Here is a 27,393-nt window from a genome sequence, read left to right as displayed (position 1 = left end):
TATAAAATTTTGCAAATAAATAATCTTTCATCATAAATCTTGACCAAAATGTATTCCGTTTATATTTTTAGTAAATAAAAATAAGCCAAATTAGTTTATAACCAAAAATAATTTTTAAACATTTTTTTTACATTTTTATTTGTTTGTTATGGTTTTGCGTTTTGGTTTTTTTTTTTTTTACATACTGTCACCCTAGCAGTACAGTGTCACCATGGTGACACTGTACTACTTGTGGGGGGTGATGAAGATTTTTGATTTTTTTTTTTTTTTGATTGATTGCTTTTACACCCATATAGAAAGCAATCCTTTTTCTCTTTCTCTGTCTGCATTCTTGCAGCCATTGAGAAATATTGAGTGAGCTGTGATTGGTCACACCTTGTCACATGGTACAAGGCTGTTGTGAATAGCCTTGTACCCTGTGACCTCTGTGATCATTCACAGATTTCACACGTAGTAAGCAATGATGTCACGAGCGGCCGTGCGGGTCACGTTTTTCATGGGCACAAGAGCCCATTAATTTGCATGAACTCCTGTCCCACGGGACACGCAGGGAAGAAGTCCCTGCACTTCTTTGGAAACTGCAGCCCGCACGGGAACCTCGGTTCTCAGTGCTGTTTTTGATTTCCAGTGTGGGCAGCATACCATTAGAATTAATATGACCCGCCCGCCGGTCCTCATACTTCTGTGCGGGTGGTGCGGCTGCACGGATTTTTGTGCGGATCCGCAGCGGCACAACCTGCACATATGTGAACCAAGCCTTAGGAACATGTTCCACCCGTTGTTAGGGTAGAACATGTAACCTGATCCCACTCCTTCAGCTGCTGCCCACTTTGCTGGCTCTAGTGACTGCAAATAGAGGATCACAATTCTTTTGGCCTAAAATATTTTTTACCTTCATGCAGGGAATGTATTAGGGTAAAAAATGTGTGCGTGTCAGTGTGGTGTGTTTTTTTTTTTTTTTTTTTTTTTTTTTTTTTTTTTTTTTTGTAAATGTGAAATATTTGGCTAATACTTCTGTGTACCTTGTGTTTCCTGCCACTCCATACTCTGATATGATGCATGAAAATAAATAGTACATTGTATGTTCTGTAAAAGTCATAATATTATGAAATTCACTGGCTCCACTGCACTGTGGATACTTTAAAACCCTTTTTAGACTATTCTGAATCAACAACTAGGGAGAGTTGAAATTTTTTTTTGTTGTGATTATTTTACTGCTGAGTGTTGGGGACAACTTTTAAAGTTTTATATACAGGCGTACCTCGGTTTACGAATTGAATGTTTTGTATTGCAAAAAATTTGTAAACCAAAACAGTTTCCCGTAGGAGTGCATTGAAAACCAATTAATCCAGGGTGCACGAGAGCAGCGCAGGGCATGGCAGCTTGGTAGCCGCCCTCCTCCACCGCCGGGCACAATAAGTTCTTCTCTGCCTCCTGGGGAGCCCCGATTTGTCTCCTAGACCCCCCCCATGCCTCTCGCGCTCAGTCGGCCAGCAGATGCGGCCTACTCGCGAGCGGAATCCCCAGCTTCGATTTCGGCCGCATACCCGCGGGTGGTCCGGACGATATTTCCGACATGGAATGGCCCGAATCCATCGTCGACCTTACGTCCACCTCCACCGCGCTTTTTCAAGAGTTGAACCCAGCGATACCAATAGATCATTTGGAGTTCAATCGAATTCATCGGGCCCTGGGTCCGAGGAGTTCTGAGGGTCCTCCCAGGGACATTATTATTAAATTCACCTACTACTGTACGAAAGAATCGCTCTTTTGCTCTGCGCGAGACGAGCAGAATCTTCACTTTCAAGGTCATCCGTACCAGCTGTTCGCGGATCTGGCACCATCCAGAAACGTCGACAGATGAAACCCTTCACGTCAGTCCTCTTGAACCATCACATCAAGTACCAATGGGGCTTCCCATTTAAGCTTACGTTCGCGTACCAAGGTTGGAGCCATGTTGTCCACAATCCGGAAGAGGCCAAGTCAACCCTGGAGGCGCTACACCTTCTGCCCTCGTGGGATACCTCCGACAGCCTGGTGCGGCCCTCCGATTCCCATCCTCCTTCATCCCAGCTGGGGCATATATGGGAGAAAGTTGGCGGCTGTAAACGCTCCCTCCCTGGTACCCCTCCGTTATCCGGATCCTCTCGCTCTGATCCAGGTTGAGTACAGTTGGATGAGTAAGATTTTTTGCTTTTCAGATGGCTTGGTCCACTGACGTGACTGTTTTTCTGATGGGGCAGAGACCTTGACTGGCCCTTGTAGGGCAAACTTTTTGTATATTTTCTGTAGGTTGCGGGTTTTAGTCTTACAGTTTGAAATATTCTTCCGTGCAACACTGGTACGTGCTGGTGGTAATCCTTGTTCCCTGCCGCCTCCTCGCTATCCAATTTTGAGTTGAATTTTTTGGGTCCCTTCTTTCTTTTTTGTGTTTCCGCTACTGTTAATGTTATGCCACGATTTTGGTTATGGAGATCTCCGGCTCCTGGGGGGTTTTTTTGGTCTGGGTGGGGGGGGTGTTATTGTACCTCTTTATATATACCGGGGGCCTTCCTGGATCATGGCCCTATGCCTTATACGATTGGTGCCGTTTCCAATCTTATGTGTCCGTGACCCGGAAATGCCTCCTTTTTTATTATGCTAATATGTTGATGTATCTGCCTTAGTTTTTTCTATATCTTATGGTATCATATTATGCATTCCTTACAATAATGTACTTGACGTTTGTCTTTTTGCCTGTTATGTTCCACCCCCCCTTTTTTTTTTTTTTTTTTTTTTTTCTCCCCCTTTCCCCCTCTCTTCTCTCCTTCCCCTTCCCTTTCCCTCCCCCTCCCTATGCAGGTTTATTATGTATTATGTTGTCTGACGCACCCATGTGCCCGGTGGTTTTGTTACACTATCTTGGAGTGTACACTTTCTTCTTCTGTTTTCTCCTTTTTTCTTGTCTGTTTCTTTTTTCTTGCCCATGGATCCAGGGCAGCCCAGGGTAAGGTTGCATTTGAGGAATGGACCGTTATTCCTAGCGTACTTTGGCAGCTGAATTCCTTCAACTCAGCATGGCTTTAAAACCTTTTGAAGATTTTTTTTTTTTTTTTTTTTTCTCTCAAAATATCCATGGTTTTAACTCTCCAACCAAGTGTTCTAAAGTGTTCCATCATCTTAAGTCCCAGGACGTGGATGTAGTCTGTCTGCAGGAGACAAGGTTTTCTCAATCCTCCGCAGCGCTATCTCACTATTATCCAACCTTTTTCTCTGCTTCGGCCATTGAAAAGCATAGGGGTGTGGTGATTGCTTTTAGACGCAATCTGCTGTTTACTTGTAACCTGGAAATAGCTGATCCCACTGGCAGGTATTTGCTCCTCTGGGGAACCCTTTGGGACCAGGAGGTGACCTTGGTGGGTTATTACGCGCAAAATAGATTCCAACAGAATTTTTTTCTCACTTGTTGAAGGTGATTTCGCACCACCAACGTGGTATTCTTTTACTGCTGGGCGATTCGAATGTTGCTCTTAACTCATCTGTCGATCGCCGTTACCCGGGGGGAACCCCTAACCACGACCTTTCTCAGGAATCTAAACTGCGTGATACGTTGCAAGCTTATGGGTTGGTAGATGTCTGGCGGGAAATGCATCCTATGTCACGGGAATACACCTCTTTATTCGGCCCCACACTTGAGCTTTTGTAGAATAGATCACGTTTTAATTTCCTTCAAACATTTATCTTTAATTCAAAAGATTTGTCATTTCGACTTCACCCTGGTCTGATCATGACCCTTTTTTGGTCTTCTCACTGTGTCTGTCTGGTATGGCTCAGCCCTCTTTTTCATGGAGACTCAACGAATCCCTACTCAGCACTCAGGCTTCTTGTTCCCAGGTTCTCTCGCACATTCAGTCCTATTTTACGGACAATGTGGGCTCTGTACTGCGGCCGTCACTTTGTGGGAGGCTCACAAAGCCACCATTAGGGGTCATTTGATTCAGATCGCCTCGTCTAGGAAACTGGCCAGAGAGAAGAGGATGTCGGAATTGACCTAGAGATTGGCCGTGGTGGACGCTACTTGGAAAGCCTGCCCGACTATGGCCAACAGGAAAGCTCGAGATGTGGCTGCTGAACTTGATCTCCTCTCCACTACTTGAGCTGAGAAGGCATCACGTTGGGCCGGACATAGGTTTTATACAAGCGTCAATAAACCGGGACCAATGTTGGCCAAGAAACTTAATTCGCTTGGTCGCACGCATAAACCTATTCGACTCCGAATGAGGGGCGGTGGCCTTACACACAGTACACATAGATTTGCGGATTTTTTTTGTCCTCTCTATACCAAAAACCAAACACCTTTTTGTCACTGAAGATGCTGAACCTACCCTCTTTATCCGTTGCAGCCCGAGATGCCCTGTATGTGGATATTTCTGAATCTGAACTCTTTCAAGCCATCAAATCTTTGAAGGCCTCCAAGGCTCCAGGCCCTGATGTGTTTTCTGGGCTTTACTATAAAAAAAATTTGCCACAGTTTTGGTCCCTCACTTGACGGCCTTTTTCAATTCTTTGAAGCAGGGTTCACGGCTTTCTTTGGAGTCCCTTCAGGCGCATATTACTATGATTCCTAAGAAATCTGAAGATGCTTTTGAACCGTAAGCTTTCAGACCGATCTCGCTGCTAAATGTGGACTTGAAGATTTTGGGCAAGATTTTGAGCACCCGAATGAATAAGTATCTACTCTCCCTTATTTATCAAGATCAGGTTGGCTTCGTTCCAGGACCTGAAGCTGCTGCTAACATCCGTAAAGTCATCCATCGCATTCATATTTTACATCATCGCAGGATACCAGGGTTCCTTTTATCCCTAGACATTTATAAAGCGTTCGATTCACTTTCATGGGAATACTTGACATATACACTGTCTAGATGGGGGTTTGGTGATGCATTCCTGGCATGGATCTCAGCTTTATATTAGTCTCCCTCAACCTCTGTTAAATATGCAGGGTTTTTTTCCTCGTCCTTTCCTGTTTTCAGGGGCACGAGTCAGGGATGCCCATTATCACCTGCTCTTTTCGTTCTTGCTCTCGAACCTTTAGCTGCAGCCATTCGAAATCACCCGGATATTTCTGGTGTCCCCTATGCCGGCGCTTAATACAAGGCCAACTTCTATGTGGATGATGCCCTTTTTGGTTTTAACCAATCCTCATCACTCTTCCCAATCTTCAAGTCATATTGGACCGTTTTTCGACTATTTCTGGCCTCCGCATTAACTTGTCTAAAACCACGGCTTTGAATATTACGCTCCCTGCCGACCTCGTTTAACGGTTGCAGACACACTTTCTCTACCGTTGGGCGTCCCATTCTCTGGCTTATCTTGGCGTTTACACTTACTTCCTCCTTTTCTACTTTATTTTCGGCTAATTATTACCCCTTATTGCGCTCTGTTACTTCCCTGCTTCATTCATGGCAGTTTCCTTCTCTATCTTGGATTGGCCGGATACATGCTGTCAAGATGACTGTTTTGCCGAAGATCCTGTACTTTTTCCATACTCTTCCTATTCAGGTCCCTGCGTGGTGTGTTTTTTTTTTTTTTTTTTTTTCTTTTTCTTCGTGTACTGCACAGCCGGTTTCTCAGTTTTATTTGGACTCATAAATGGCCCAGAGTGCCTAGAGCCACTCTATATACTCATAGATTGCAGGGAGGTTTGGGAGTCCCACACGTTTCTAGATATTACTTGGCGGCCCAGATTTACCAGTTGTCTATGCTCCATGCCACGACAGATATCCTGTTATGGGTACTATTGGAATTGCCCAACTGTGCTCCCCTTTCCTTAACTGCACTGCTTTTGGCTCCCGCCTAAGCTACGCCCACCGGATTTGAGCCCTATCATGCTTCACAGTTTACGAATCTGGGATTCTGTAAAATATTCGGGTAATTTGACTTAATTTCTGCCTCTCTTGCCGATCACGTATAATCCTTTTTATTTCTGCTAGGCCTAGAACATCCCCTTTCTTTCTCTTGGTGGACCTCCCATGGCTTTATCGTACATGATTTTCTGAATGCTCGTACCTTTCCTTCATGGGAATCTCTTCAAGCATCAAAGGGGGTCCCGCCACGGGAATATTAACGGTATTTGCAATTGCGCTACTGGGTCCTTTTCCCTCTTCTCGTACTTCTACGTACCCTTACCGCAAAACGTCCTCTGAACACGTTTGTCAGCACTCCCCAGGGTCCCCTGGTCTCATTTCTGTAATTTATGCCTCCCTTAACAGTAGGTCCTCCTCACCACCCCTGTCTTATGTCTCTCAGTGGGAGCGAGATCTGGGTGGTTCGATTGCAGCAGAGGATTGGCGTAGGACCTGGGGGACGGTGGGAAAATGTTCATTCAATACAGTCACTCTTGAGGCAGCCTACAAAGTTCTCCTGCGGTGGAACTGGGTCCCAGCTCGGACTGTGCACTTTAATCCGACTGGCGGAGATAGATGTTTCCAAAATTGTGGTCGTGCCCTCGATTTGGTAGGCTTCTGGTCTAGGGTTTTTGGTTTGCTACAAACGCTATTTCACATCACGGTCACTGTAGGAGTGCAAGGGTGGCCCTTCTACATTGCCCAATTCTGGGTCTGTCTAGATCTCAGCAGAAACTGGCATCCTACCTATTTTATTTTGGCCAAACACTCCATAGCTCAAGCTTGGAGACCCCTTTGGTGAAGACCCGGATGAATGATATGTTGATCAATGAACAGATGTCAAGAAATCTCAGATGAGAATCATGAAGAATGCTAAAGGTTTGGGAACCTTGGATACGATTCTCCTTGCCATCCCTGCCCCTTACTAGTTATGACCCCTTATAATTGCTACCTGTGCTAGCCCTGGATCCGTGATTCTTCTAGTCTCCCTTTCCTGTTTTTCTTTCTGATTCTTCTTCTTTTTTTTTTTTTTTTTTTTTTCTATTCTCTTCTCTTTACCGTATTCTGTTGGACTACTGCTGATAACATTTGGTTTGGCTTTTTGCTGTCCTTCCTTGTTGTATTGGACATTTTTATTATTTGGTTAATACAAGTCAGCAGAATGTACCTGTTCCTGAGTTACTGTTACACTCGGCCCCTGCGTGGGCGTATATTGAGCTTGTTGTATTCATAAACAAAACTCTTAATAAAAATATTGAAACGGAAAACCAATTAATCCTTTTTCGGAGGTCAGAAAAAAGTTTTTTAGCAGTATTTTTGTCTGTTCAAAACTCTTTATAAAGTGCACTTTAAAGGCATAAATACTGTACAGTGACATGATTAAAAAAAAAAATTTGTAAATGCATTGAAAACCAATTAATCCGTTCCGGAGGTCAGAAAAAAGTCACTCGTTTTATTTGTTCAAAACTCTTTATAAAGTGCACTTTAAAGGCACGGGGTCGGCACTATAAACCTCCCAGGCGCAATGCATCCTGGGGAAACTTAGTTCGTATTGTGAAAAACAAATTCTTAAACTGAGGCATTATTTAAATGTATTTTCATTTGTAAACCGAAAATTACATTAACCGAGGTACACCTGTATAGGAATTAGACAAAACGTACCCCATACAGTATGGCCCCTTCACAGTGCATGGGCTAAATGCTCATTGCATCTGCGGGGGTGAAAAGGCTGCAATGCTTACATTACCTCAACTCCAGCAGGCTCCAGTCCTGTCACCCTCCCTTTGTTGCTCTGTGCTGTGGGTCCTCACTTGGGGTCACTTGGTACAATGCAGGCCTTTTAACCCTGCTTTGTATGTAAAGATTGCTGGAGTTCAATCATGGCCAGGAGCACCATATAGAGAAAGGAACGCTGGTTCAGTCACCTGGATCAAGGGAAACAGCCAGAACAGGGAATATGCATAGTATTACTCCTTATTCATGTACCCAAGAATTTAGCAAGCAGTTAACTCTTGCAGTGCAGAGGTTGCCTCCATTGCAAGGTTAGATTTTTTTTTAATTTTTTCTAAAGCGGGGTATACACCAGGGGTGTGGAACTTTTTGGAGAGCGTGGGCCACTAAAGTGATTTGGTACCCGGTCCCAGGCCACAGTTAGATGAAATGGTTCAGAATCATGCTATTCAAAATGAACATTTTTCCTCCTGTAGCTGTTGAATGATCTCGGCAGGCAAAGGAGGAAAAGCCAGCTTTTAGCGGTCGCCATTGCTACCCTTGATTCTACACCAGTGGTTGTAGGGTAGTGAAACTACCCATCCCTAAAGTGCAAATGTGAATGAGCCTGCACTGTCCTGAGCCTGCTAGAAGGCTGTTCTTCACACTGATGTGCTGTGGTTTACCCGCACTGCAGGTGCATTGCACATGCAGCTTTCCTGTGGGTTAGCTGCGCTTTGCTATAGACTTCTATTATATCTTGTGGGTGTGGTGCACTTTGAGAACATGCACCACAACTCCTGCATTCAGTTTGAGGTTGAGGGCTCCATGGGCCACAGGTTGGGCACCCCTGGTTATGCTCAGACTGTTTGTTTTTATTTAATTCAAACAGCAGGTTGAATAAAAAAAACTTGACATCTCCGCATTCACTCAAGTGATGTGGGCTCAGGGATCTCCCCTTCTGCACTACTGTATTCCAACAGTGGGGGCAAATGACCGGGTACAAACGTACTGAAATTCATCTGGTTCCTGCTGAACTGTCTGAATTTGGACACATGTATACACAGCTTAATTCTGAAGTTCAAATTAAAGTGAACTTCAGTATCCAAATAATTTGTCAAAGGGAGCCACACAAGCATAAATCCTGGTACTTTCTCCCCATTCAATTGCAGATAGGAACGGTTACTGTGCTCATGGGGAGTCTTATTTTTGGACAGCATTTAATCATTGTTTTGAAGACGGGTGTTCTAAAACTGTTTTCCAAAACGCATAGCAGGGTGCCTATGCTTTACCAAAGCAAACATTTCCTGTCTGTCATATTTAATGTTCTAGAGAGGGGGATTTTTAAAATGTATTTATTTGGTTGGAGGAATAAAAAAACATTGCGTAATGTGCATAAGGTATGATACTTCCTCCTGTTGTCCAGTTGTAAGTCAGGGTGGCTTACAGCTACACAAATGGAGAAAGGTTAATTAGTAGTGTCATATTTTACTTCGTACAAAGCATAATTTTACTTAAAGGATAAGTTCTCCTTTTGAGAACATGTTGCTCCTGTTTGGGGAGCGGCTACATGTTCCACCCTGACATTTACCCCTCCTCCTGTGACAGTGGACAGGGGATCCTCTCCATACGGCTGTCGCTATTTGACAAACTACAACTACCATCAGCCATTGTGGGTGTCGGCTTGAGGGTGCTGTTGAGCATATAAACTGTTGTTTTTTGTATACTTGAAGCTTTGAAGAGAGCAGTGAAATATTGATGCCTGGGAGAGATGTACTTGAATATGTTGCCCTGGCATACAATTTAAAATGGTTTCTGCTGTCCTCCTGTGTTAACAGCTCATACCTCCCTACAGCATGTGCATACATTTATATGAATGTTGGTTAAGCACCCTGAATTTTATCATTTTGTTACTCCGAAAGAGGTTTTACTGACCATAATGCATACCCAATGATAAAATCTTATTTTTTTTTTGCGATAACTATCACCAAACTGTATATAATTGTATATTATGGGAAGCCAAAGCCAGATGTTCAGCTGTGCTGATCAAATGACCTCACCTCATTGTGACTCGCAGCAAGAAACATCTCGTTTTTGTATGAACAAAACTTGTTATTTGGGAGGAGCTGTTGAAGAACATTTATCTGTAGGCTCGCCAAGTAAATCAGCATTTTGTTAATCTTTCCACCTATTGTTTTCAAATATTAACAATTTCAGTGTATGTCCGTATCCCAATCAAAATATTTTTTAAATTTCTGGAATGGCTTTTGTGTTGTGTGCCCTTTTGCAGATGCTCCAGAAAACCCCTCTGATTTGCACTGTTTTGTGCTAGGCCCCATTTTGGGATTTCTTAAGAAATTTGGCAAAGTACAAAGTAAACCTGCCAGGTTTTTTTTTTTTTTTTTTTTTTCCCTCCTTTCCTTCTGTGTTCTCATGAGTAATATTTCCCTTGGTGGGAATTGTGAAACGGGCATGCCAGTATACGTTAACCCTCTTCAGTCTTGGCATTGTGACATGGCATGAAGTAAAGAACAGTTTTTTGCATTTGCTGATCAAATTCTACAAGTCGGTTCATCAAGTGATAGTTTAATGAATAAAATTCCCCGTTCCTCTTTTCAGCAAGTTTGCTATTCATACAAGAGTTATTTACAAGGGTACACTTTGCCTCCTAGGTTTATAGAGGTATTCCATCCAGTTTTCAGTGCCCAGTGCTTTTAGTATTTTGGTTTGCTTTTTTTTTTTTTGTATATTTTTTTTTTTTTTTTTTTTTTTAATGGTATACATTTCGGTCATGCATAGACAATCTGGATGTGTATTTTTAGTCCATGTCTTCATTTCTGAAATGCACATTAATTGTATTATCCAGAGAAGAAATTACTATAAAAACATACACAGGATGCCTGCCATTTACTGCCTTCCTATTTGGGTAAATCCTATTACATCCTGTTTACTTATTTTGCCTTACAAAATGGCAAATATTTCAGTTTTTACATGTAAAATCATTTTTTATTGTGCTTGTGCCTGCAATTTAGTACTAAATATAACTTGTAATGGTATGTCACAAATCTACTGCAATCAATTTGGTTTTCCTCAGTTCACCTCCATGGTTCTACACAGCCACTTGACAAAATCTTCTCTATTGGACCCACTCATAAGCAACACACTTTTAACCCTTTGGATATCCAGAGTACGAACTCTTTATAATGATTGGCAAACGTGAGCAGTGAAGGGACATCTTGGAGAACTTGCTGGATCAGAGACCGGAGAGTACAAGGGAAAGGAGGAGGGGGGGTGGTATGGAAAAACAAGTGTAACTGCTATGAAAGTGTGGTTGCAAATTAAGCCCTGGTTCATATTGACACAGTAGTAATTCTATGCCTTTTTCAAGTGCCATTTCAGCAGCATTTGCAGTTTGATTATGACGTGATTTTACACAGCTGTGACTGGCTAGTTTTCTGACATTAGAAATAGGTGTATTTTGCACTGAAATTGCATTGCGTTTGAACACCTATGCGTTTTCACTGCTGTCTTTATTCAAGTTTATAGGGCTCAAACACACACCGGATCCTTCTGTAAATTGCATCGCATAGGTTGGAATGACCTCCATAGAAAGCTATGTTCTCTCCCTTGGCATGCGAATCTATGCTTTCTGGAACTCATCAGAATCCCAGATTTGCATTGGTGTGAACCAGAGAGTAGGGCCTGTGTTTAAAGGACTTTTTCACTTCAAGCCCATTACCCATTCTAATATAAATCTATGGGAATGCAAAAACCTGCTAGAAAGAAGTCAAATGCACAGAACAGTGAATTCTGAATGATCTCCGAAGTGTCTCAAACTGATGTCACTGCCTCAAGGCCATACCCTTTGACATTGGCCCTAGGGAAGTTTATAGTGTTTTATGAAGACCATGCTAATGAGTATGGGAAGCAAAAGTGTGGTTAAAAAGTGAATAGGAATTTAACTACAGTAGTCACTTAATGGTACCTATAAACGAGATCTGTAGGTGCGCCTGACCCACCAGCCACTGTTGGAAGGAACATTACATGGACAACTTTTTGTCCTATTTAGCTATTGTTCCATATCATAAACCTGCACCAGTCTGCTGCTTGAGAATCCCTGCCCTTTCCCTCCCAAAGCCGGCATTGCATTTTATGGAGACTCTTGCAAAAATATTACTTGGAGTGGTCAAATTGTGTAAGCATTACTGACTTGCCCACATCAGTGGAAAGATTTACAGAGAATCAAGTAACTCTGTGCATAGTATTAAAGTGGTTCAAAAGCCTTAAGGTTTTTTGCCTCTGATGAATTCTCTGCATGAAGGTAAAAAAAACGTGTCCAGTACCTACCACAGACACCTCCTTATATTTACCCAAGCTTTATCTTGATCCAGTGCTGTCAAAGAAGTGGCTTTCTCCATTCTCTCACTCCTCCACAGAGCAGATTGACAGCAGCAGGAGCCAATGGCTCCTGATTATATCAGTCAAATCCTGTGATGAAGGGGTGGGGCTGTCTGTCTATGGCCGCAGGCAGCTGGGCTCTGAAGTAAGCCTGCACATGTACCACCCTTGGTAAGTGGATTTCTAGGGGGGCACTAGGAAGGGGGGGGGGGCATTTAATGGTTTAAAATCGCTTTAGGTCTGAACTCAGAACGTGAAGAATTTCTACGTTTTTAGGAGCATTTGCAAAAATTTAATTTTGCCTCAATCCGGACATAGATGGATCAAATCTTGGCTGGTTCAGCAGGGACCCGGTGTAACTTTTTTTTCAAAGCTGATCTTAAATTTTTTTTTTTTCCTTTTACATTGGTATGGTATTTGAACAAAAATTCTTTTAAAAAGATGATCAATTTTTGATCCTTTAGTATCGTGTATTGTAAATACACTTCAAAGCCCCCTTTTTTTTTCTTGACTGAGGATCAGAACAACAGTTATTCAGAAACAAGAGATTTGCAATCCAGATTTTCTCTTCCCTGCAGCTGAAAACTAGCATTTGTTTGTCTCCATTTACCATTAGAAATGGGAATGAACATTTTCCGAAGGAAGGTTTATCAGTGTATGGCCAGGTTCTAAAGGCTCAAGGTGTGTGTGTGTGTGTGTGTGTTTAAACTTTCACGTACCGTACTCTGCAGGAAGGTAACATACCTTCTGTGTGCAGCGGGCCCCCAGCCTCTCCAGTCTTTACCTGAGCCCCCTTTTGATCCAGCGATGTTCTTGACAGCCTCTTCTGTCTGGGGACTTTTCCTCCTCATTGGCAGAAACCGCAGCAGGAGCCCATTGGATGCTGCTATCAATCACAGCCATTTAGCCAATGAGCAGTGGGTGGGGCACAGTGGTGACCCTAGGGCAAGCATCTTTCTCTGGGGGGGTTGGTTGGCAGCAGCAGTGACCCGAAAAGTGGGTCAAGGGTGCTCTGTGCAAAAGTTCACTGAGAACTACAAGCCGACATCCGCAAAGAATGTCAGTACTTGTAGTTCATTCACTCACAAAACTCTGTGAATGAATGATGTGGCCATGTGGGCTGAGCCCAGCATGGCTGCACTATTTTTAAAAAGTGATGGCTTGTATGGGGATCCTCTCCCTGTACTGGGAGGGGGGAATTGGGCAGCGGCTGCAGCATTGGGGAAATATTACATGTTCCACCCTATAAAATGGGTGGAACATGTAGCCTGTTCTCAAAGGTGTGAACTTTACTGCTTTAAAAAGGAGCTTTTAAAAAGGATGAGTCCTAATTTTTGTCTGAACAGAGGAACCATAACTAACAAGTCACGTACTTGTGTGTGTGTGTTTGTGTGTTTTTGTTTTTTTTGTTTTTTTGTTTTTTTTTTTTTAGTGAATACATAACCAACTTCCAGGCAGATTTTTTTTTTTCTTACTAAAAGTGGAACTTTAGGCAAAATAATAAAAATGGGTGAACAGGTGGGAACTTAATGCAGAAGAGACATGTTTTGTCTTTTCTGCATTAAATTTTCTTACTCACCTGTCTGTCCCTGTATAGTGAGCCACGCATGCGCAACTTGCTGTACAAATTCGGCAGTGCTGAATCTGACTGAACTCCTGTGCAAGCTTGGGATTGATGTGATCACCGCTCAGCCAATGACAGCAGCTGAAGATTGAGACCCAGAAGCTGGCTGCTCAAAAATGTCAGTGGCCGGGCGGGGAGCAGAGGTACACCGCATTGCTGGAACTGAGGCAAGTATAGTTCCGCTGTAAACTGACCACAGATGGCTTGGATCTCGGCCGGTTCAGCAGGGACCGGCACATGGACCCATCTATGGGTAAGCTGGCTGTACTGTAGTCTATCCATTAATTGACTTCAGTACAACCAATCTGTTGGATTATTTTCATGCTAGCAGCTGTAGCCGCTGGCAGTGACGGCTCCCCACTGGCAGAGAATTGCGAGAGGGTTTTCCCAAACACTTGACTGTGTTGATAGAAGGAAAGAAAATTGCTCAAATTCCCCCTACCTGTTGTGGAAGAAAAGAAAATTGCATAATATATGATCTGCTTTAAGCTGGCCATACATTTTATACAATTTTTTCTTAGTCCATATATATATATATATATATATATATATATATATATATATATATATATATATATATATATATATATATATATATATATATATTTTTTTTTTTTTTTTCATCTGGCTAGACTGAACTCTAGTAACAGTGAAAAAATCAACAAGGATGCTGCAGGGAACAGGTGCTTTGTACTCATCAATACTGAAACTTGATTTTGTGAAACTTGTATTCCTAGAAAGGCTCAACAGCTGTATATATACAGTACTGTCTGTAGTTATAGAAGTTGGCACCACTGTTACACGCATGTTTTTCTGTTACATTGCTAAAATATTTAGAAATATAGAGAATGTATTTGTAATTTTTAAAAATAAATTTGCTTAAATGTTTTTGTTTAAACTGTAATGTTTTCAGAAATGAAATAATTTTACTATTGGCATTCCATTCACTATCAAATGTGCAATTTTTAGTATTTTGGCGAGTGACATCTGAACACAAAATTGGCTGCAATGGGCATCGTTTAATGCCAACCCCAAAAAAGAAAATGCAATTTTAAGTTTTAGTCATCAGTTAGTGTTATCCATTGTTAAAGCAGGAATTCAGCAACTTAGTATGCCTGCACATTTTACAATCAGTCAAGTCCAGCAAGGTGCATGCATGGACTTTTAATTTTTTTATTTGACAGGTTTATTGTGCTCCAGGAGGATAGATGCTGGACACTGTAGTCTTGGCTCTTTCAAGTGTAGTCAGTGCCACTACTATGTCTGCACTTGCCCTCCTCTTGCCCAGCCACAGAAGCCTTTGTATTATGTGAACCCATTCACAAAATGCGAAGGTATAGCAGAAGGGAGAGGAAGGCATAGCTGCTGTGTGTGTGCTTCTCTTCTCACAGACCCAGGTGCCTCCTTATTTATACCTGTCAGATATAAATAAAAAGAGAAGTCCAGAAGTTGGCATGCTCCTCTGTGGTCTTTACTCACGCTATCACTGCACGTTTTACAGCGTTTGTGGAATTCAGCTTTTAAGTGTGTGTAAACCCCCACCCAAAAGTGTGTGGTTTTTTTTGTTTTTTTGTTTTAATGTGGAATGGTTGGAGCCCCTGTGAAAAAAATAAATAATTTTTAATCTGCTACTGCTGTGTGGACTCTACAGCATTTATTGATCATAATGATTTGTCTCCAGCACACAAAAACAAATGTGAAATCCAACACATGAACAGACGGTGAGGGGAAATCTAATTTTAGAAACCAGTTATGGTGACAATGAAGGGGAATATCCCCTTATATAGTTTGAGAGCTTTCTTCTGTTATGTCTCTGGGATGGAAAGCAAAGGAAAATCTTCCAAATTGGACACAAAAAGAACACTGTACAAATGTTCTCCCTACTCTTCCCCTTTCTTCGAATTTTCACTCTTGAAACCTAGATCAAGTTCTCAACCTTACTGGCAAATCCAGAATGGATAAAGTGTGTGTGCTTTTCACACTCTAGTCAATTCTCTAATGAATGGTGCATAGTAATAAATAATGGCGATCCACCGATTTATTGGCCGAAACTAGGGTTATCGATATGATGTAGAAAAAAAAAAAGTGCCAATAATAGAAGTCAATGCAAAATTGTTGCCCATTGACTTCAATCTATTTACATTTATTTATTTATATATATATATATATATATATATATATTCCGAATATTTGCTTTCAATAAGTTATTTTATACGGCTGTGTTGAAAAGTTCAATATAATATATACTATATTGCCAAAAGCATTGGGACACCCCTCCAAATCCTTGGGTTCAGTTGTATAAAAGCAAGCACCTAGGCATGCAGACTGCATCTACAAACATTTTGTGAAAGAATGAGTCGCTCCCAGCAGCTCAGTGAATTCAAGTGTGGTACCGTGATAGGTTGCCACCTTTGCAATAAATGACACCGGGTCAGCGCATGCTGAAGTGTGCAGAAGTCGCCATTTTGTCTGCAGAGTCAATAGCTAGAGACTTCCAAACTTCATGTGGCCTTCAGATTAGCACAACAGTGTGTAGAGAGCTTCATGGAATGGGTTTCCATGGCCAAGCAGCTGTATCCAAGCCTTACATCACCAAGTGCAATGCAAAGCATCAGATGCAGTGGTGTAAAGCACGCCACTGGACTCTAGAGCAGTGGAGACATGTTCTCTGGAGTGACTAATCAATCTTCTCTGTCTGGCAATTTGGCAGTTGCCAGGAGAATGGTACTTGCCTGACTGCATTGTGTAAAGTTTGGTGGAGGGGGGCATTATGGTGTGGGGATGTTTTTCAGGGGTTGGGCTTGGCCCCTTCCAGTGAAGGGAACGACTTAAAGCGTCGGCATACCAAGACATATTGGACAATTTCATGCTCCCAACTTTGTGGGAACAGTTTGGGGATGGCCCCTTCCTGTTCCAATATGACTGAGCACCAGTGCACAAAGCAAGGTCCATAAAGAAATGAATGAGCAAGTTTGGGGTGGAGGAACTTGACTGGGCTGCACAGAGTCCTGATCTCAATCCGATAGAACACCTTTGGGATGCATTGGAGTGGAGACTGCGAGCCAGGCTTTCTCGTCCAACATCAGTTCATGTGTGTGTAAAGGCAGGCATGCCAATACTTTTGGCAATCTAGTGTGTTGGGGTGTGTGTATATATTTTATTAATATAAATTTTATTTATTTTTAAAGTGACTGTTTTTTTGGTTTTCCGTTTTATGGTCCAGAAGTTTCATTTCAGTGCACCACTAATATTTCATTCAGCAATACCTAATATCCAACAGGCATTGTAAGGAGTGCAGAAGCATATTTCTTTTGACTGCAACATTAGTGACATAAAGGTGGGTGCTATGTATAAGTTATTTTAGGAGCATGCTACCTTACTTACTGAATATATGTAGCCCTCTTCTAGTGTATGTTCATTGGAAGTATCTGGCTTTTCTACTGTAGATCACTGGACATTCATACATAATTGTCTTGTATAAGGCCTTTTTCCTGCTATGGGTTTACACTGCTGCTCGACAACGTTGGTCAAGCCCAAGGAGAGAGCCCCCCCCCCTTTTTTTAGCTTTTTTTTTTTTTTTTTTTTAGCATTTTTTTTTTTAGCATTTTTTTTTAGCATTTTTGCATGCATATACAAGCATTTAAAAAAAAAAAAAAAAAAAAAAGTTCTTACATGTGTTTTCAAGTTTCAGGGATTTATGTTTTGGCCGATGGAAAGCAATAGTGTGAGAAGATCACTTCTCACACTAGAAAACACCTTTAAAGGATAAGTTCATCTTTGGAACATGTTGCATGTTCTACCTGTGTTTTAGGGTGGAACATGTAGCATGTTCCCATAACATATAGTGTGGGGAAACTATCTGTCAAATTTGAAAACCGCATGGCTGTGTGGGGCTCCACCCACATGGCAGTGTCATTCATTCATTCATTCACAGACTTCTATGAATGAATAAATGAACTGCAAGTCCCGACAGCCTTAGCATCAGTGGGCTTATAGTTTTCATTGAACTACCACAGCACTGTGTCTCGCCATAGGGCTGCTTGGACCTTCAGATCAGGTCTGCCTGAAAAGTGGATAGGTGGACTTGATCTGAACACCCATGTGATAGGATCCTTTTGTTGCCTTGATGAAGGGACCAGCTATGGTTTGCAAACATTGTATTAAACCTTGACTTATGCGGACATGCACTAATAAATGCAAGAACGTTCATGAAGAAAATTGTGCTTGCAACATGTTTCCTCTCAAAATGGACACAAACCCTTTTAGTAATACAAAGATTTTGAATTCTTAATAAAGAAACTATGTTTTCTATAGGAATGAGAGGAAGTACGTGGAAAGATACTGGAAAGAAGTACAAGTTGGTGATTTTATCCAGCTACGCTGCAATGAGATCATCCCTGCTGATATACTGCTGCTCTCCTCCAGTGACCCTGATGGTCTCTGTCACATAGAAACTGCCAATCTGGATGGTGAAACCAATTTGAAACAAAGACAAGTAGTGAAGAAATTCTCTGAGCTGGTAAGCATATACTGTTTTTAAGACTACACTTGAACTATAACGCTAATGCACCAAAATAAGGATGCTTATCAAAAAGAGTTATGTTTAGCTCAGGCTAATAGGACTTAAAGGTTCTTAGCCTTCTGTTTTAAAGCTTTGAATTGAATCTCGTGCCTCAAGTAGTCTGAAATGGATAAACTAACAGGTTTGAATTCATTCATGCTATGAATAACTATCTGCGATGTCGAGATACAGAGGGGAGTTTACCATAAGTGGAACAGACAGAACCTGGAGCAGCTGTACATTGCAACGAATCGGCTTCTATTTTCTGCCTGTTCAGTTACAGTGGCACTTAATGGCAAATATTAATAATTGGCAAACTGGCAGGATTTTTAATGCAGAAGAGACATGCTATGTCTCTTCTGCATTATTGCCTACCTGTCCGTTCGTGTACAGCAGGGGTCTCCAAACTTTAAAAAAAAAAAAAAGGGCCAGTTTACTGTCCTTCACACTTTAGGCGGGCCAGATTGTGGCCAGTGGGGGTAAAAATGTCCTGGGACCAGCATTCGTGAAAAACATGGCCTCAAGGTTTGTGGTCAGTAGGATGAGGAGTAGTGCCCTATCAGTAGCATTAGTTGGAGGAATAGTACCCCATCGGTGGAAGAAATGTTGCACCATTGTTGGTGTCTGTAGGAGGAATAGTGCCTCATATCATAGGGAGGAATAGTGCCCCAAGGGCCGGATATAGGCTAGCAAAGGGCCACATCTGGCCCACAGGCCACAGTTTGGAGACCCCTGCTGTACAGTGAGCTGTGCACATGCAGCGCATTGTACAAATTCAACAATGCCGAACTGACTGAACTCCCATGGATGTGTGGGAGTGATGTCCTCTCAGCTGGCCACTGAAAGTGGCCTGCCATAGATACCCAAAAGTTGGTCGTCTGAAGATTTCAGCAGCTGGCAGGGAGTTCCTGGATGCTGCATTGCTGGACTGAAGGGAGAGTATAGTTACACTTTAAGCTTTTAAAAATGAAACCTAGAAGTGGATTGTTTGCAATGCACATCTGCTCCAGATTCTATCTGCTACAGTTTTGATATACTTGCCTGTGCACCCATCTGGTTACCAGTTGAAGGCATAGCTGGACAAATTCCAGTTGCCTTGATGACTGAGCAAGACACCCTAGTTGTGAGGAGATTTTTCAGTGTCCCAAATTTTAGGCCCTGTTTCGGTGTCCTTTGTACTGCCCTACTTTTCTATGTGTAGACCCTCCAGAGACTCATGGGTGCACTAGGACCTTTACGATGGACTAGGCTAGCTGCTGATGGCCTGGAGGGGAACATAGTGATGGCTTATCCAAAATTTCTCCTTGTAATGATAAGGGCGCTTATTGTAATAAGTCATAGTGGCAGGTTGTGGTGGACCTTTACTATTTGGAGACCAGCAACAGAACCATAATTGTGTTATAAGCAGATAAACAGGGTAAATGGACTGCTGGTGGGGGGAGAAGAGATGACAGCATATGTGCCGATTGGTGGTGAATAGTGACTTGGGGCCAGTTCATTGTAACATTTTGTGTTCCCTCGCTTTCATATTTTGACAGCCTATTCATTTGAATGGGCTGCTAGAAACACAGAAAAGCACAAAAAGTAGTGCACACGCTACTTTTTCAGATTGCACCAAACCACATGGTACTGTGGCACCATGGGATTGGTGGCCACAAATGCTGTGCATCTGCAAGAGGCATATATGGGGGCCATTAACAATTAATGGCACCTGCATACATCTCACAAGGCAGCATGTTTACGTGCGGTGCAGGCAATGTGCACAGGACACTTTCCTGCAGTGTTCTGGTGTGAATGGGCCATTTTTTAATGTGGAGAAAAATGACACCTACTCATCTGTGCGACTGTAGCTGCTGCTAGTGGTAAGAATCAGGGGAAAAAAAAAACTATATGGTCAACACATTTGGTATATACTAAAGAAGATGCTTGTGGGCTGCATATCCAATAGTTTTGTTTTTAAAAGCTATCGGTAGGCATTCATTTATTATATAGAGTGGAAGTGGGTTACACCCTCTGTCAAATGTTGTACACCTATGTGTGTCTTCATTGGGGATATTCATTCCATTATGGTGGAAAGTGAAAATCCAAATTCTAGTTGTCCTCAAAACAGAGGTAAAGGGAAATCTTCCAATTGAGACCCCTGTTCTGGATACAATTGTCTAAGAGGGGAATTCTAATTCTTTTGGGAGATTTAACTTCCAGTTATGCTGGTTTATTTTTGTCTGTATTTCTGGGAAATTTCCATTTAATTTTCTGTCCCAGAGGCATACGTTTTAACCCTTGCTTACTAAAGACTATAAAAAAATGTTTTGGCAATACAGCATACATACACTTTTAATTACTAAATAGGAGCACCTAGATATATGTATAGTCTGGGTTTTTTTATTTTATTTTTACGATTCTTACTTGCTAATGGTTGTGTGGTTTTTTTGTTTTTTTTACTTTTTTTTTTTTTTTTACTTATTGCATATATACACATTAATACATACAGTGAAGGAGCACCTGGTATTAGGTCTTTTTTATTTTCTTCCTAAATCAAATTAAAATAACTTTCATGCATTTTAGTTTGTTTTTCTTTTTTTTTCTTTGTTTCCTCCTGGCGCCTAGAAGCTTCCTTTTTTTGTCAGTTATTCCCTGGTCAAGCTGTCCTGTGCATGCCGCCGGGTTCTAAGGTGCTGCTGATTAAGGCACCATGATATATGCGCAAATGTTTATCAAAGCAATATTTTCGCTGAAAATACACTAAAATCATTATTGGCAGATAAAAACACAGTAAATTTTACAAAATTCCTGCTAAATATAAAAGGTTAATCTGTAGTGAGTTAATAACAAACAAATATTTGTACATTTTTAAATTGTGCCTCTTTGCAAAATGGTAAAAATCTGGAGATTTTCCTTGTTCACTTACAACTTTCAAAGTTTGTAAAAGACGACCCCCCCAACCATATGTTTTCTGAAAGAACATGACCTGTGGAATAAAAATAAGGTGCTACAGATTTTTTTAAATCCCCACTTTATTCTATTCATTTACAAATTGGCACATACTAAACTCAGTTTACTATGTGCCAGTGATGAATGAACAGAGTAGTCACTACTGATCACTTTGTTCATTCGCTATCCATCCTGATAGCTATCTGTCACTGACATATCTCCAGAGTTTCGGGCTGCAGCTAGCAAGAGAGGTGGAGGGAAAGCTAGCTTGAAGAGCTGCCTGGGGGGAGGGGGCACACAAAAAAATAGATTTTGCCCAGACTTCTTCCAGGACAGCCCCTGATATAGCTTCTCCTCCTTGAGGGCAGGGAACACATTGCCTTTAATATAAAAGCATGACCTCACGGCTGCCCCCTCAGTTTGTTTCCTCCAGTCAAGGGGGTGCATTGCCTTTTTTGGAACTTTTTATTTTTTTTATTTTTTTTGTTTTTCTTAAGGAGGTCCACAGCCCAGGGGTGACAGAGGGAAATATTCAATCAGGGGCAGGTAACTGGGTGTATTGCCTCACTACCGCCTATGAGCTGGCAGACAAGCTGCTTGGCAAAGTATCGTTCTGCAAAGCCATCTTCCCCTTATTGCGTGGTGAGGGTAGGAGAGAGGCCATGCTGACTGTTAATGCGGCGGGAGATTCGGGTGTGATCCTCCTAAGCTGCTAGAGGCGCTTGCGAGAATGACTGAGCCCAGAACTGATGTCCCTTCCGGCAGATGTGCCTCATCACTTGGTGCTGAGGTCGCTGGTTCCGGCCCTCATGGGTACTGGCGGAAGGCGGGGCAGCGACTGGCGTCCGCGTGTTTTAACAGCGGCAGATGAACAGCTTTAGCTACGTAGCAGGAAGAGAGGCAGAACACCATGGAGGCGGCCACTCGAGGTATAAAGTGTGCTACCTTACCTTACTGTTTAGAGCAGTGAGCTGCTGTATGATGGGGCTGTCATTTGTTACATGCGGCATGCTTGTGGAATATGAGCATCCCTAGGCCAGGGCAGTGCCATTAAGAGGTTGTTTTTTTTTTCTAGCGTCTTAGGAAAAACCCACGGACAAGGGGATAGCTACTGCCACACAGAAAAAAAAAAAGTGCGGCCTGTGCTACAAAACTAAGTTCTTCTTGGAACAAGCCATTATATATTCTATTATTAGGTACAAAACCAATATCATAAATTAATACACAAGTTTCATTATCTTTTCCCTTCTGGTAGTTTTCCTTCACCTCCTATGAACATTCTCTTGATCCAATTATATCTTATTGTATGAACTTTTTATCCCTTAACTCTCATTTTTATATTTCCCTTTTTCCCTGCTAGTCCATCAGTTCTACAAATCTCCATGTAGTTTTGAATTCTCCCCACTTTTCCCATATTTTACAAAATTTGACCATTTTATGTTCTCCACTAAAATAGTTCTTCATTCTTGTATATGAATTCTACTTTTTTTTTTTTTTTTTTTTTTTTTTTTTAATCCAGTCTTTTATTCTTGGGACCTCTTGGGCCTTCCAAGATTTAGGAATCGGCCCTTTTTGCTGCATTAGTTAAGTGGGGTATCCACCATGTTCTTATACTGTTTTGTTGTTAAATCGGTATTATGAAATACATACCCACGGATCTTTTACTATACTTTCCCTCATAATCTCAACTATTTGTATTATCTCCTGCCAGAATTCCTGAATTTTGGGGCACTCCCAGCAAATATGTTTTATTGTACCCTCCATCCCACATCCTCTCCAACAATACATAGAATTGTCTGGATTTTTGTGGGCTGTACTAGGTGTAATATATCTTACCAGCAATTTTATTGTTCATCTCTACAGTATTCACTTCCATAGCCCTGTGTGCGATTTTCTAAATATCTTCCTCCTCTGTTGTTCACTCAGCTGCTTTCCCAATTAGTTTTCCCATTTCCCTATAAATGCTGGTAAAATCGGTTCAGATGTTAGTCAGTATCTTTATAAATACGTGAGGTACCGTGTTTTTGTATTCCATCTGAGTTTAACGATTGCTCAAATGGATACATGTTTTTAAACTCTTAGTGGTTGTGAAAGAGATGTGACAGAGTGTTTTAATTGACGATATCGCCACTCATCAAGTACATAGAACGTGTCATTATTATTATTTTTTTTTTCTGTTTCAACACTTGTAACGTGCCTAATTCCTCATTACTCATAATATCGTTTTAATAGTGCATTTCTATCTTTAATCCAGGTTCCTGCTATACTTGTTTTACCCGGAGGAAAAAAATGTGTTCCTTCTAGAGGTATTAATGGTGAATTTAAACCCCCATCCATTTTGTTTTATGAACTGAATCCCATACTTACTTTTTTTTTTTTTTTTTTTTTTGTTAAAGTGCTAGTGTTTACCGAAAACATGCAATATTGTTTTATTTATTTGTGCTTCACTTAGTGTTCAATCCCTACTTAACATTTCCCCTTGCATTATACAGTGGATATAAAATGTCAGGTTTCTGTGATCTAAAAAAATGAGACAAAGATGAATCTTTTCAGAACTTTTTCCACCTTTTAATGTGATCTATAAAGTGCACAATTTGATTGAAGAACAGACTGAAATCTTTCAGGAGGGGGAAGTAAACCTAAACTAAAATGTGGTTGCATAAGTGTGCACACCTTCTTATAACTGGGGACATAGCTGCGTTAAATAGGAGTCAGTACACACCTGCCATCATTTTTAAAGTGCATCTGATTAACCCCAAATAAAGTTTGGCTGTTCTAGTAGGTCTTTCTTGACATTTTTCTTAGTTGCACCCTACAGCAAAAACCATGGTCCACAGAGAGCTTCCAAAGCATCAGAGGGCTCTCATTGTTAAAAGGTATCTCTCAGGAGAAGGGTACAAAAGAATTTCCACGGCATTAGATATACCATGGAGCACAGTGAAGACAGTCATCATCAAGTGGAGAAAATATGGCGCAATAGTGACATTACCAAGAACTGGATGTCCGTCCAAAATTGTTGAAAAGATGAGGAGATACTGGTTTGGGAGGCTGCCAAGAGGCCTACAGCAACATTTTAAGGGAGCTACAGGAATATCTTGCAAGTACTGGCTGTGTGGTACATGTGACAACAATCTCCCATATTCTTCATATGTCTGGCCTATGAGGTAGAGTGGCAAGATGGAAGCCTTTTCTTATGAAGAAACATCCAAGCCTGAAGTCTCCCAAAAGAATGTGGGGAAAGTTTTTGTGGTCTGATGAAACCAAGGTTGAACTTTTTGGCCATCATTCCAAAAAGATATGTTTGGCGCATAAACACTGCACATCACCAAAAGAACACCATACCCACAGTGAAGCATGGTGGTGGCAGCATCATGCTTTGGGCTGTTTTTCATCAGCTGGAACTGAGGCCTTAGTCAAGGTAGAGGGAATTATGAACAGTTCCAAATACCAGTCAATATTGGCACAAAACCTTCAGGCTTCTGCTAGAAAGCTGAACATAAAGAGGAACTTTATTTTTCAGCATGACGACACAAAGCATGCATCCAAATCAACAAAGGAATGGCTTCAGCAGAAGATTTAAGTTTTTTTGGAATGTGCCATGCTGATAGACACATACCCAAAAAGATTGAGTGCTGTAATAAAATCAAAAGGTGCTTCAACAAAGTATTAGTTTAGGGGGGGTGCACACTTATGCAACCATATTTTAGTTTTATTTTTTACTTTCCTCCACCTAAAAAGATTTCAGTTTGTACAGTTTTTAGAGGTTACATTAAAGGTGAAGAAAATTATGAAATTATCTGTCTCATATTTTTTTTACATTACACACCCCTGTTAAAATGTCAGGTTTCTGTTGGCTTTTTATATCCACTGTATACCCAATCCATTATTCGTGAGAATACTGCAAAATACTATCTTTTAAAATCTGGCGTAATTAAACCCCTGTTTATTTTATCTTTACATAATACCTCCTATTTCACCCCGTGTTTATTTACCCACATATATCTCGTTATCATTCTTAAAGACTCTAAAATTCGTTTGTGGTAAGCATATTGGCAACATTTGGAATTTATATAGAATTTTAGGCACTACCGCCATCTTCACCATGTGTTTATTTGTCCTATCCAGGAAAGATCTTTTTGAAATTTTCCTCAGCTCCTCCTTAATCTCATTTATTAATGGTGTGTAATTTTGTCTGGTAAATATTCCTAATTGATGGAGTCAACTTTACCCCTAAATAATTAAGTAATTTATCCCTCCAAGTAAATGAAAACTCTTCTTGTAAGGACTGTCTTTCTGCCTTCACGACATTAATATCCAGTATCTCCAATGTTGAAAGATATTAATTTTTAAAATTTGATAATTCTCCATATTGTGTTAGCATTCTCATAAGGTTTGATAATGTTCTAGGATTTGCTACATAAAACAGCATGTCATCAGCATACGCTGCCACTTTGTTCTACTTCTCCAATTTGAAACCCCTTTTATATCTACGCTCTGCTGTATTGTTACCAACAAAGGTTCTAAGGATAAAACAAATAGTGGTGAAAGTGGGCACCCTTGTCTTGTTCCGTTGTATAAATTGAACTAATCTGACAATGAGCCATTAACTTTCACCGCTGCAGAAGGGTAGCTATATAAAGATTTTATCCACTTCTTTTTTTGGTCCTAGTCCTATTGCTTCTAAAGTACCGTATTTTCCAGCATATAAGACTTTTTAACCAATGAAAATCTTCTCAAAAGTCGGGGGTCGTCTTATACGCCGGGTGTCGTTTTATAAGCCGGTATCGGAGGATGAAGACGAGGACACCGAGCTGGAAGATGAGATGACTGATGTCTGATCAGCTGCACCGTCAAGACCTTCCATCAGCCCCTCTACAGCACGAGGATCTGGAGATGCTGACCATTCCCCCACGACCAACCCTGAGCGCCCACGTAACAGAGCACTTTGGCTAAACTTACCGGTCCTTCCGAGCCGGTGTAGCGGCAAGATCTGTCTCCTGTGAAGATCTGTCCCCCTTGAATCAACTGCGCATGTCAGTTTTAGGCATAAGAAGCCGATCGCCAATCAACCGCATCGAGCTGACACAGCGGTTCTTTTCTTATTTTCATTCCCTCTTCTAATGCATTCATATACGTGCACATTTTTGGGATCAGTTGTTCTTTGAACTTTTACAATCTTAAAAATCTTACAGTGTACCTGCCTGGCCCCGGACTTTTCGCCTGCTTGTGTACTCCTAAGAACTTCCAGCACCTCTTGTTTTATTGGACTATCTAACCTTGCCATACTTTCTTCCTTTAATTTAGGTAGTGCAGCTGTCTCTAAAATATGCCTGAATTTTTTTTTTTTTTATTTCTGTCCTCCAGTTCTCTTGGATTCTTTGAGGTTACTGCATAAAGGGAGCTATAATATTTTTGGAATGCACTCGCAATTAATTTAGTTGAATATACTATTTTCCCTGATCTATCTCTGTTTTCTATATAATTAATTGATTTTTTTCCTTACCATCCTTGCCAAATATTTTCCTGATTTCCTCCACCGATATCTTTCTTTTAACACCAAATTAAAGGCCCTGTTTGTCTCCTGTTCCATTAGGCTACTTCTGCTCTTTTTAAGATTATCTTCTGATATATTACAGTTTCCATCCCTTTAAGTATTTGCTCTATTTCATGTAATTCCTCTATTACTGTTTTTATCTTTTTTTTATTTATTTATTTTTTTTCCCTGTCGCTTGTTGTTTTTTTTTTTCTGCCACTATGGAAATCAGGATACCCCTTGTATAGGCATTGTGGGCTTCCCATACCGTAGCAATGGAAACTTCTTCCGTTTTTCATGTAATTTTGAAAGTACTGCTCTGTTTCTTTTTGTATTCTTACTTCCATCTCCTGATCTTGTATAAGTGTTTCATTTTAGTTTCCATGCATGTTTTTTTTTGTTCATTCCTCACTTTCAACCTTATTGTAACCGGTGCATGATCTGACAGTGATGTAACTTCTGTATTGGATTTAATGAATGACTCCAATCATCTATGTTCTATCATTATATAATCCAATCTAGAATATGTTGCATGTACTGAGCAATAGAACGTATAGTCCTTTTTTACACCTAAATGTTTTATTCTCCATGCATGTACCAATTGGTATTGATGTTTCCTTTTTTATTTGTCTTAAACCTCTACCTCCATCCATCCCTCTGTACATGTGATGATGAATCCAACTTATGATCCATACAAAAGTTGAAATCCCTTGCTGCAATCCATTTACCTTTCTTAACCACTTGCCTACTG

General features: G+C 41.0%; 1 protein-coding gene across 2 annotated transcripts in view; it reads left to right on the top strand.

The window, feature by feature from the left end:
* The window catches only part of ATP10A (ATPase phospholipid transporting 10A (putative)), a 166,501-nt gene that overhangs the window by 23,764 nt on the left and 115,344 nt on the right, over window positions 1-27,393 (top strand). For both annotated transcript variants that reach the window (XM_089693482.1, XM_089693484.1), the window contains exon 2: window positions 17,932-18,136. In XM_089693482.1, the coding sequence (XP_089549608.1) occupies window positions 17,932-18,136 (205 nt within the window). The remainder of the gene's footprint in view (window positions 1-17,931; window positions 18,137-27,393) is intronic.

Source organism: Staurois parvus, unplaced genomic scaffold, assembly GCF_062004578.1.
Source record: "Staurois parvus isolate SC_StPar_1 unplaced genomic scaffold, SC_StPar_1.0 ptg000634l, whole genome shotgun sequence".
NCBI lineage: Eukaryota > Metazoa > Chordata > Amphibia > Anura > Ranidae > Staurois > Staurois parvus.
Note: the sequence above shows the minus strand (reverse complement) of the source record. Positions and strands in the feature narration are given on the sequence as shown.